Source organism: Thamnophis elegans, chromosome 15 (genome assembly GCF_009769535.1).
Source record: "Thamnophis elegans isolate rThaEle1 chromosome 15, rThaEle1.pri, whole genome shotgun sequence".
Lineage (NCBI taxonomy): Eukaryota > Metazoa > Chordata > Lepidosauria > Squamata > Colubridae > Thamnophis > Thamnophis elegans.
In genome coordinates this window covers 6,412,851-6,425,292 of record NC_045555.1, presented here as the reverse complement: position 1 = coordinate 6,425,292, position 12,442 = coordinate 6,412,851, and the positions used below count along the sequence as shown (strand labels likewise).

The window sequence follows — 12,442 nt, the reverse complement described above, 5'->3', positions numbered from 1 at the left end:
GCGCACCAGCGTGCCTACCGTCCCTGTCCTACTGTCCCCATTTATTTGTACTCATTTCCTGTGTTCGTGTCCATGCTTATACTTACATCTCTTATCTTATATATGCTTGACAAAATAAATAAAATGAAAAAATGAAAATTAAAGATTGAAGCTGCCTTGCCTTGAGATGTGGCAAATAATCCTGTTCAGTTTCATGCACAGACCCTTCCTTATTCCTGAGACCGGACATGGAAAGGCTCAAATATGCCCTGTAAGGGCTTAAGGACGTTTCAAACTGCTCTAGATCTAATGTCTGAATCTGCTCTCCTTATAATTAATCCTAACAAAGTGCTATTAAAAATGTGGCGAAACGTAAACCGTGAGATTTTGAGGCTTCCTCTTCCCATGTTCTCAAGAAGGGAAAACGTATTTCTGTGATAGTTTCAAAGGATGCTTCCATAGCTGAATGACTATGCCTTGATTCTAAAAGCATCACATAGAAAGAAAGTAGCATGCCAAGGAAAAAAGCTTTTACCAACTCAAAGTTTCTTTTGAGGTTAGAAATTAAGCAAACAGGATTCCTTGCTGTGCTTTCCTTCGAACGTACCATAATTTCACTCTAGTCCGTTTCATTTATAAAAGCGCTCTATGAAAGCAACAGCTATCAGTCGCTAAATCTATCAGGCTGCCATGCTGCAGCTTGTACAAGAATTTGGAAGAAAAATAAGATTTTGAATGGTAGCTTTCAATGGAGTGATCTTTGACTCTGTTTCGGAAGTACCATAATTCAAACATTCCAATCTGAAAACTTTTTAAAACATCTTTTTAAATTCTTTCTGACAACCCATAGCCATTATTTTGATGAAGGTGAAGATGTAGTGGGTCTTTTTAATGAGACTTATACAATGGAAATTCAAGAGAAAGCTTATCAATGCCTCAGAGCTATTTCCTGATTCTGACAGGCTATTTCCTGATTCTTTGTATTATTTTCTCCCAATTTTTGCTTTGAAACAGTATCACCTTAGTATTAGTTATTGCCCCTCTTCTCATTAAAATGTGTCCAAAGCAGGATCCCCATCAAGGTGTAAACACATTTTAGACACATTCAGGGTACAAGAAAAAGCAAATCATTTAGCCAATAATGTATCCCCCAAGCTAACCCAGTGGACTTCAATTCAAGCTTATTTTTAAAAACTCCGGACCGCAACTTCCATGCTATCTATAGCTGATGAATATTCTGGCTTTATTTTATCAGCAAAAAACCCAGGATTTCTTCTGCCCTTGGCTTACCTTGTTGTGTTGCCTCAACAGCCCTTCTGGGACAGGAAGTGCACCCGTTCTGTCACTCCCCATGGGCCTGGGAAACAGGACCAGCCCCAGAAGGAACAGGCAGAGTGAGGAGAACGCTTGCAACGCCATTTAGCTCAGATGTAGTCTGAACTTCACCTGCTTGCAAGTTATATGTTGTGCTTTTTTAGACATTGGGAGGGGGGGAGGGAGATTTTCTGTTTTCCAATCTGCTAGGTTTTATGAGCCATTCACTATCCCCCACCTCACCCAACCATCCTTTCTTTCCAAACTCTGGCAATGACGCACAAGCCGGGCCGCAATTAAGTCTCCAAATTGTGCATTTTGTACACTTTAACCCTTAATTAGAGTCTCTGGGTGTCAATCCCATTAAAGCACATTTGCCATCAATTTAAGCTGTATGTGCATTTTTATTTACTAAAAAAAACACCCCTCTCCATCCGACTAAACCTCATTTCCTCACCATTATTCCCACAATGATTAGGACACTTTGAGTACAAAATAGTGTGATTTAGCAACGTAATGATTCACTGCTGCAAACTGAGCAGAGGGGAGCAAGAAAGCCAACTCAAGAGAACTACAAGTCTTGAGATGGTTTTATAATGAGAAGCAAAAGCAAAAAAGTCTGCTATTAATGATGAAAAATTTCCAAGCAAAAATAAAAATAACAAAGGACAAAATGGTGGCAAAAATCAGGCAAGGTATATAGTACAGATGAAACCTATTCAAAATTAGAATGAACCCGGGGAAAGATTCAAAATAAAGGCAAAATTTGACTACTAGTTTTCCCTACAAGAGTGGGAATAACAAAGGTATTAGGTAGAAGCAAATGAGACAGTCTATAGTGGGGAAGGCATGTTACAGGGAGCTAAAATATTAGAAGGCACACAGAAAATCAATAGACTTTGTTTCTCATAATACTGGATTGCTGTATCACCCAATAAAATTGGTTGTCAGGAGATTTTGTAAACAACAAACTAGCATTAGCTCTTATACAATGTGGAATTGATTGATGACATTCACTGTCATAAGATACAGTGAAGGTTCCTTAGAAGTCCAATTATGAGGACAAAATAAAATAATCCAGGATGGAAATGTTTAATTTTGCTCTGTTATTATTAATAAAATGTTTTATTAACTGCAATATAGAACTGTCCAAAAAGAAAATGCCATTCAGTGATGTGCAGGGATCACATATATCATTTTAAATGTATAACAATCACACTTAAGACTTATATACCGCTTTACAGTCCTCTATGCGACTTACAGAGGCAGCCTATTGCCCCCAACAATTTGGATGGAAGGCTAAGTCAACCTTGAGCCTGGTGGGATTTGAACTACCAAATTGCAGGCAGCCGAGTCAGCAGAAGTAACTTGCAGTACTGCACTCTAACCACTATGCCACTGAGGCTCTGTATAATGTATATTGTGGTTGGACCTATTTTGTGAAAACCTGAAAGCCAATTCGAATGAAAAAAATATGTCTAAAATATTTTCAAGAAGGGGCAGGAACTATTCCTTTATGAAAGCAGGAAAGATCTCAAGATATGTATTTTTTCCTTATTCTTCTCCAGTGCCTGTAGCTTTACTGATGGTAGATGCTATTACGTGTCCAATTTCCAGCTGCCAACTTTTCTTCCTAGGAAAATTAGTACAGTGTAAAGCCCTGAAAAATTTGCTCTTAAGATTCCCAAATATTTTGTCCAGTGAGAACTAAATGTGCCTTTTGCTGTTTATAAGGTATACAATCATTATTCTTCAGGTCGACCTCTCTCATCTTAAATAACTCATTTCCAGAATCATCCAAGTTCCCCATTAAGGTATTTCTCTTTTCCCAATGTTTATTTATTTTCCAAATACACAGTGCTTATTTAAATTTAAAAAAAAATAGAATTGTAATCAAGGCAAGATGACACTGAGGAACTGGGCTTCATAATGAATGTGAGAAATCCCCATCTTGACACAAGCAAAAGTGAGTTTTATGCCATGTTGGAATCTTCATTCTCGACTGCCACAGGTTCTTCAAGCTCATTTGAATTTCTTCCTCCTTTCTTAGCAGCAGATTTCTTTTTCTTTTTTTCTTTTTGTTCCAGGTTATTCAAAGAAAGCCCATCACTTTTCTGAGTAATATACTTCAACTAGAAATATAGAGAATGTCATCAGTCACCTATTAGTGGCATAGGTTCACCAGACAGCCGGTGAAACAGAAAGCAATGCACAAATACATCCAATGTACAGATAAACATGAAGATCTGTAGGCAGGTTGACATCCAGTGGTTCCTCAGCCTGGAATAATACAGTCTAAGTCTAATAAAACAGCAACTAACTGCTTGTGGTAATAGATAGCAAGCTGTGATAAAAATCTATTGGATATGTCAATTATTAAATATCTGGCTACAAATGCGTGCCTTGAAAAGTCAATGCTGTTTAATTGTTTCTCCCACCCAATCCAAGCAGAGTTATAACAGTTAACACGTATCACATTCAAGTATCTTTTTGAGAGAGAGAGAGGTGGGGCGAGGGAGAGGGAGAGAGAGGAGGGGGGAAGAAATGTTTTCCTCCATTCAGTTTTATCTACCAATGCATCTACTGGTTGATTTTAGTCAGACTTTTCATTTGTTTTATAACGTTCATCCAAGGTAGGAAGGACGGTAGATCAGCCTGCACGCAAATTTACTGTGTAACTCTTTCCCCACCTTTAATTGATTCAATTTGTTGCAAGGTGATTTTAAATGGTTATTAGATAGTAGTAGGAGACCTGTTCATAACATGAAGAGCCAAATTTGATCCCCAGCAATTAAAAAGGGCTAACTGGCAGATGACATGTCGGGCAATGTGTAACCATAATGAAACCACAATGTTGAACATTCTCCATCATCAGCCTTGCTGGCTAAGAAAAAAGATGAGATTTCAGCAATCCTTCTGGCCTGAGTTGGTTTAAGGCATTTTCCTAATTGTAAATATGCTTATGTCCTCTTCAGATATGGTGGCTAACTGTTGCTCAATTCATTTTTGACACGAGAAAAAAAAACCCAGACCTACTGAGATTAGCAAATTACATATGTACTAAGTGTGAGCCAGGAGTGTTTATAGGAATTTGGTTCAATTTATGACTCCCACGTATAGCCCGATCCATACACTTCAAAGCAAAATAAATCTCATTTGTTTCTGCCAGTTTTACTGATAAATCTGTTGTTAGGATGACTGCATCTTGTTTCAATTTTCTTCTGTATAAAAAACAGCTTATTGGAGCTATTTGGCCCGTGACAATACATATCTTATTTTTTTTCTTCTTTTACATTACTCCTGTTTTATAGCATCTATAGCTTCTCTTCTGTTTTCAATTTATTTGCTGTATGAATGAATGATGGGGCAAGTGCAAATGAGTTCTATCAGGATATAATGTGGCACTATATTCTCAACAAAATTTAGCTTTAAATAGAATAGTTCAATCAAAGGGTGGTGACTGAAATAGCAATTCTATATAAAGAATGGCATCCTAATTTGTTCTCCATAAGCAAATTCCTCCAACTTTACTAAGAGTTACCTTTCAATTGGAGGAGGTAAGGAGAGGAGGAAGATGAGGAGGAAGGCTCAAATGTTACTTGATCCTTCAGAGATTCTGGTACAGGTGGTCCTTGCCTTACAACCATTCATTTAATGACCATTTGAAGTTACAACAGCATTGAAAATTGACTTATCACCATTTTTCACATTTACAATTGTTGCAGCATCCTCATGGTCATGTGATCAAAATTTGGATGCTTGGCAACTGGCATGCATTTCTGATAGTTGCAGTGTCCTCGGGTCATGTGATCATCTTTTGCGACCTTCTGACAAGCAAAGTCAATGGGAAAGCCAGATTCACTTAACAACCATGTTACTGATTTAACAATGATTCACTTTACAACTTTGGAAAGAAAAGTGGGAACATGGGATGATATCCATTTAAACCGTCTTGATTAGAAACTAATTGATCAGTAAATTTCGGGTTCAATTGTGGTCCTAACTCGAGGACTACCTGACCATTTTTCTTCTCTGATATTCTACTGGCCCAAATTCTTTGTAAGAAAGAAATTCACCAACTATAAATAAGACTCTGGTACAATTGTAATCCTGGAGCACTAGAATAGCTATTTTGCTCTTCCGTTCTACATTCAATTAAATTGCTCTGCAGCTGTTGGTTCAAGGACACACAACTCAGCTGAAGGCTTCAGCCCCACCCCCTCCCTGCCTTTAGAAAATAGCTAAGTATTGCATGGTGAGGAAGCAGAGAAGTGTGCCCTGCTGGGATTTAAAATTAGCAGAAACACTGGCTCTGTTCCTTTGAAGCTGAAGATCTACTTTAAATAAGAGAGAGACTGCATGTATCAGTAGCTGATAGGGCAGCTTATAGACAATGCATAATAAACATGGGAGAGAAATGTCAGAGAGGTCTTTGTGCTCATCAGCCAATTTGACAATCTGCAGCAAAATATAAGTCTCCCACATTCACTCCCAAACATAAACACCACCCATAACCAGGTACTATCAAAGGCATCAAAGCAGGACTATTTGTAGTCCTTTATTTTGGGGTGGGAGTGTTAGGGCTGTGTGTTAGAAAACAAAAACAGAAACACAAGAAACTACTGACTTTGCATTGGCATTTCTAAGCAGGTGGAAAGTGAGAAGCAAGGCATCCATCTCTGGCAGGTACTGAAGGGTTAACTTTGCAGCCCCCAGTAGCCATTCTGGCGGACCCAAAAGTCACCGTTCTTCAAATAAAGTGAAGTCGGAGAGAAATTCCAGGATGAAAGCAGAATTTACCCCTGAAGTTTAATTACCTGGCTTATGAATCAACTTCTACATTTATAAATTGCTGTTACAAAAGAGGGAACCTTGAGCTTTTCAGTAAGAATTGACATTACAGGGTCAGTATCATAATCTGAGCTTAAAGCAGAACGTCAGAAAGTAAGCCACTTGTACTCCACGGCTGTTTCTAAAGCCCAGGATGGCCAGGAGTAAGACAAGAGAAAAGAGGCTTTTCTTCTTAAAGCTACAGCATCATAAAAGTAAGGGGCCCAGGAATTTCCAAACTACTGTTTGTAGTGTTCAGCGCACTACAGGGAAAAGTACATTGTGTGATGACAGCCCTTTCAGCCTGTAGTACAGTTTAAGTTCTCGTATGTGTAAACCTGTAAAGTGCCGCTAGCTTTTACAATATGGTGGCTTTCAGCCAGATTTCCAACTGTTCTGATATCAAAAAAACAGCTCCTAATATTTTGAGACCATCGCACTCACTAATGCTGTTCTTGTTCTCCAAAGCTGTTAGTAACTTCCAGAATTTGAGAAGCAATGTAGCAGTTCAATCAATTAAATCCATGATGCCAAGAAGTTCCTGTATAGATATGCCCTCTAGGACAGTGGCCTGTGTGGAGTGTTTATCAATGTATGCATGTGTATGAAACAGGCAAAATGACAAATGCAGCATTACAAAGAGTTAGAACTTTAATTACAATGCTGCAACCACCATCTTGCCTGTTTTGTCCCTTCTGTGGAGATGCCACTGTCTAAAGGTACTGGGAAGCAATTGTTTTTATGATACTTGTATTGGCCTATAGGTACTTCTACTCTACAGATAGTCCTCAACTTACAACAGTTCATTCAAAGTTACGACAGCACTGAAAAAAGTGATGTATGATCATTTTTACACTAATGTCCGTAGCAGGATCAAAATTCCAACACTTGGCAAATGACTCATATTTATGACGGTTGCAGCGACCGGCGATCAAGTGATCACCTTTTGTGACTTTCTGACAAGCAAAGTCAGTGGGGAAGCCAGATTCATTTAACAACTGCTACTAACTTAACAATGGAAGTGATTCACTTAACAACTGTGCCGAAAGGTTGTAAAATGGGGCTAAACTCACTTAACAACTGTCTCACTTAGCAACAGAAATGCCGGGCTCCGTTTTGGTTGTAAGTCGAGGACTACCTGTATTCTGTCAAATATATTGGCAGCCAGCCTCCGTAAACTAGCATACCATCACCATCCAAGCAGCCTCCAGCGTTTAGAAGAAAAATAACAGTAAACAAGGCTTTCCAAGTGAAACCACAGATCCAAAAGGGAAGGGTCCCATCTCACCAATGAGTTACTCCTTCGAGCCAAAAGTTTCACATCTTCAACATTAACTGTACTCCGTTTTCCGTGCCTATGAGAAGGAGGAAGTCATCAGGTTAGAAGGAGATTTCAGGAAAATTGTCTAATCTTAAAATCTTTTATCAAAAAAGTTGCTTGAGCATAAATCATTCAAACTTTTTCTACAGATGCACATTAACAAAGTGAACGTTTTTACGCAGTGACAAGTAGATTATGTTGAAATGCTTTGTCCAGCTTTTGGGATTCCCGCCCCTCCCTACAGTTTGCTGAGGAAGGCCCCTGAATTTGCCAGCCTTCCTAGATTTCTTTTCAAAGACTAAATTGACAATTTGTCTATCAAGCTTTGAATGATAAATAGCAGGGACATTTTGTTTCTTCCGTTTTGATGTTTATCTATGTAAAATGAAATGTTCCCTTGGCAACTGATACACTGTGGAGAAAGTTATCAAATTACCACTCTGTACTACAGTAATTTTCATTGATAATAGGAAACTGACTGCATTACTTTGTAATTCTGTAATTGTATTCTATATACAAGAAACATTGTTTGTACCAAGGGAAGAGCAGGCCTTGAGATATTTCCTGTGCAATAGTGCAATGTTTCATCTTATCTCCCCATGGTTCTTGAGACTCTAAAATAAAATTATGATAAATGGAAGTGAGGGGGTAGAGAAAGAGAGAATTATCTCAGCAAACTGGGGGGGGGGGGAATCCCAAAAGCTAGATGAAGATACCACTAGATATTAAAAACCAGGTTCTTTGTGCATCATTCGAGTCCCGCTTGATTTATATATTAACACACCTGCCCATTATATAAAGACATTGATTCAGAAGTGCAATGTGCAAAATGAAAATTGACTTTCATTAACCCAGAAAAATGGACACAAAAATAAAATGTAAGTGGAATGAGATGGAGGAGGGGGCAGATGCAATTATGACTAGCTAAAAACAGATACTGCAAGGAGAGATCTGATCTTGTGTCAGTCTCATGTTTTTAGACAAAAAAAAACCCAGATGTACAATTTTTCTACCAGTAGCACTAGAAGAGAACAATAGAAAAAGCTAGGCAAATACAAGAGGACAGGCCTCAACCTGGCAAGAAGATTAGATTACAACACCTTCCAACCCAAACATCATCCAGTTACTTCATTAAGCCTATGGAATATTTTGCTGTTACAAAATCTGTATACTTCTAATATAATATAAAAGCATGCTCTCTGTCTGTTCCATTAGCTAGCACCCTTCTCAGTCCACCCTTTTTTCAAGAGCTTGGCGCCAGATACACAAGTAATTTAACACAGTTATTAAATAAAATATGAATTAATGCAGTGAAATAAGAATCCCAAAATTCATTTTAGAACATCCTTGCTAAAAGCTAGCTGGTTGAAAGCAAGAGGCTAAGAGTGTATGTAGATATGACACTTAATAGAAAACAACAGAAAAATATTTTTCTATTTGTCTTATCAGATACATACTGATTATTGTTAAGTATTACCTCTTTCCAGAATACTTACTTGGCAAACATTTCAAGGTCCTTTGCAAACATTTCTGAAAGGGGAAAATTAAAAGTATCTTGACATGTTTTCACTTGAAAAGCAGAGCCAATTTCAACACAAAAAGCTATAGGTAAATCATCACTGTTTAATGTAACCTAGCTTCCAAAATTATCATAAACAGATTTATTTGTAAACAGCCCCAGCTTGTTAGTTAGGCGGGGATGAAAACTACATTGGTTATAGAATAGCAGTTTTGTAAGCTAAGAAAAGATCTAGTAAAACATTCCAGAAAAATTAAAAGCAATTTATCAAGGGTAACAGAATCAATGAAAGGAAAAGAAATATACCCATAAGAATAAATATTCTGAGCTAAAATTCTGGATCTTATTAAACAAATACTTCAAAGTGCACAGGAGGATGAACATAGCCCCTATCTAGAACTCCTTAAAATGTTAGATTTGCACTGCTATGTGTTCCAAAGCATGTTTTAAGATCAAAGCCACAATCTGGGAGGAGTATGTGACAAAATGTACATGATGACATCACACAAATGTACATGATGACTTTACACAAATACATACATACCAGTAGTCCTGTATAGATCTGAAGCCCCTTCTTTGCCACTGGTAAAGATGTCTAGGGTACAACTGCTCTCTGGTTTTAACTGATTTTGCTGAAGGATCTGTGCATTTTCTCTAGTTTTACTAAGGTTATCTCCAAGTTTATTCCCAGTTTGGTTTTAAAGGAATACTACAATACTGAAAAGATAAGGAGAAGGAAAAGTACCGCATTGTCGAAAGGTGATCTCAGAAATAGCTGCAATGGTCTGTCTGCTAAACTGAATGTTTTTATCTTCAGCAACGTCCTCGCACAGACGAGCAACAGTGTAATGAAAAGCCGCTTTCAACCTCTAGGAAAAACACAGTTAAGGAGAAAAAGTTACAAAATTATTATTTTATGCACTGGTGTGTGTACATATTATACCAGGTCTTCAAACTAACTAAATAAACTCAATACATAAATACATAAATGAAGTATGATACCCAAAGTGATCAGGAATTTGGGGTTCTTTCATATCCCTTTCAACATGGTTTAATGGCATGCTGTTTCCTAAATCCAAGCCAGATTTTCAATTTTTCAGAAAATCAGCATTTTTTACAAGTTTCCTAACTGCCTTGCCTTGTGTAAAATATTTGAAAACCGTGTGTGTGTGTCTTTACATGTGTATTTTTACATATGTACATGTATAGAGTAGAATAGAATAGAACAGAGGATAGGATAGAATAGAATTCTTTATTGGCCATGAATTTGTCATATATATATATATGTGTGTGTGTGTGTGTGTGTGTGTTTTTTATTTGTGCTGATAAATATATATATATATATATTAGATTTTTTACAACCCCTGGTAAGCCCCAATTATGGGAGGAAGCTAACTGCTTCCATCATCTGTCCTTCGGCTCGTCACAAGAGTCCATCACGACAGAAACCCAATATACAATATTTGTATGTATGTATGTATGTATGTATGTATGTATGTATGTATATGTATATACACATATATATACATACACACATACACATATATTACACATACATATATATACACATATATTACACATACATATATGTACACATACATACATACATACATACACACACACACACATACATATACATATGTACGTGTGTATACACACACACAGTATTTTTGGTATATCCATAAAAAGTGAGGTCTTCCAGACAATTTAATATATTAATGACATTCAATATTCACTATTTATATTATTTCTCTTCTGCCTCTGACACTTGCTTGCCTCTGCTTTGCAAGTAAAACAGTAGTCTTATTTTCATTTCCTTTTAAATTTTTCTTTACTCATTATAGCAGCATTTTCTCTGAACAAAAAATAAATAGTATAGGGTGCAAGGCCCAATAAAGCTCACTCCCTCTGTGTGTGTGCGCGTGTGTTTATACAATACAGTGTGTGCATCTCTATGTTTATATCTATGTATAAGTGAAAGGGAAAAACGGTCACTCCAACCACTCTCATTCCCGATATTCCGTCCCCAAAGCACTCTGTACATGCTCAAGGGACATGCCCAGTTTCCCTCCTCCGGAAACTCCCCAAAGGCAGGCCCTCTGCACATGCTCAGAGACCTCTTCCACCACCAGCAATAATGCTTCTCCCCCCCCCCCCCAACTCCCCGGTCTCGTGGAATACTTCAACAGCCCAAGACATGGCGCTCTGCACATGCTCAGAGGCACTGCGTCTCATTTCCCCCTCAGGGTTCCGGCAAACTCCCTCACGGCCGCGGCGCATTAAAACAATAAAAGTTAGCGGGAAGCGAGCGAGAGAAATAGCCTCCGCGGGGAATTTTCAGCCGTGCCCGGGCCCTCTGCACATGGACAGGAGCGCTGTTTGCCGGGCATGAGAGAGGAGGGGGTACCTGCGCCTCAGCTTCCATGGCGACCAAAATGGCGGCGTTTCCCGCCTTTTTTTCCTCCTCAGGCAGCGCTGCTGAGGGGCGGAGCCGCCAAGCGCAATCTCCGCCCCGAGAAGAATGGCCACGCCTCCCCCCCGGTCCTTTCAGGTGTTGCTCTAAAAGCCCCATGAGGATGGAGGAGGATGGGGTTAGTAGTCCCGCTGCGGAAAGCAGCGGCGGCGGGGGGTTGGGGTAGAGGGAGGGGAGAGGAGGGAAAGGGGTCTGAGCTGGCCTGAAAACTACGTGAAATGGAAATAAAAGTGTGTATTTAATAACAGGTAACAGAGTAACAGGATGGGAAGGGACCTTGGAGGTCCTCTAGTCCAACCCCTTGCTCAAGCAGGAAACCCCATGTCATTTCAGACAAAGGGTTGTCCAATCTCTTTTTTAGAATAAAACAGAATAGAATAGGGCAGTGTTTCTCAACCTTGGCAACTTGAAGATGTCTGGACTTCAACTCCCAGAATTCCCCAGCCAGCGAATGCATTCGCTGGCTGGGGAATTCTGGGAGTTGAAGTCCAGACATCTTCAAGTTGCCAAGGTTGAGAAACATTGGAATAGGGAATGGAATGGAATAGAAAAGGAATAGAATAGAGAATGGAATAGAAAAGGAATAAAATAAAATAGAATATAATAGGGAATGGAATAGAAGAGGAATAGAAGAGAATAGAGAATGGAATAGAAAGGGAATAAAATGGAATAGAATAGACAATGGAATAGAAAAGGAATAGAATAGAGAACGGGATAGAAAAGGAATAAAATAGAATAGAAAAGGAATAGAACAGAATAGGGAATGCAATAGAATAGAATAGAATAGAGTAGGAATGGAATGGTTTAGAACAGAACAGAATAGAATTCTTTATTGGCCAAGTGTGATTGGACACACAAGGAATTTGTCTTTGGTGCATAGGCTCCCAGTATACATAAAAGAAAAGATCATGTAGAATTGAATAAAAACCAAATGGTAGGTGAAAATAAAAAGGATGGAAGTGTAAATGAAATATAAAATATAGATTGCAAAGGAAAGAATATGAAA

General features: G+C 38.5%; 1 protein-coding gene across 1 annotated transcript; it reads right to left on the bottom strand.

The window, feature by feature from the left end:
• Positions 1–2,653: 2,653 nt before the first annotated feature.
• Positions 2,654–11,426, bottom strand: LOC116518231 (centromere protein S-like). The gene is made up of 5 exons (XM_032231505.1): positions 11,371–11,426; positions 9,709–9,832; positions 8,941–8,974; positions 7,412–7,478; positions 2,654–3,425 (listed from the first exon to the last, which is right to left on the bottom strand). Exons 1-5 carry the CDS (start codon positions 11,386–11,388, stop codon positions 3,267–3,269), a joined length of 402 nt encoding a protein of 133 aa, XP_032087396.1. The 5' UTR covers positions 11,389–11,426; the 3' UTR covers positions 2,654–3,266.
• Between the last annotated feature and the right edge of the window lie 1,016 nt (positions 11,427–12,442).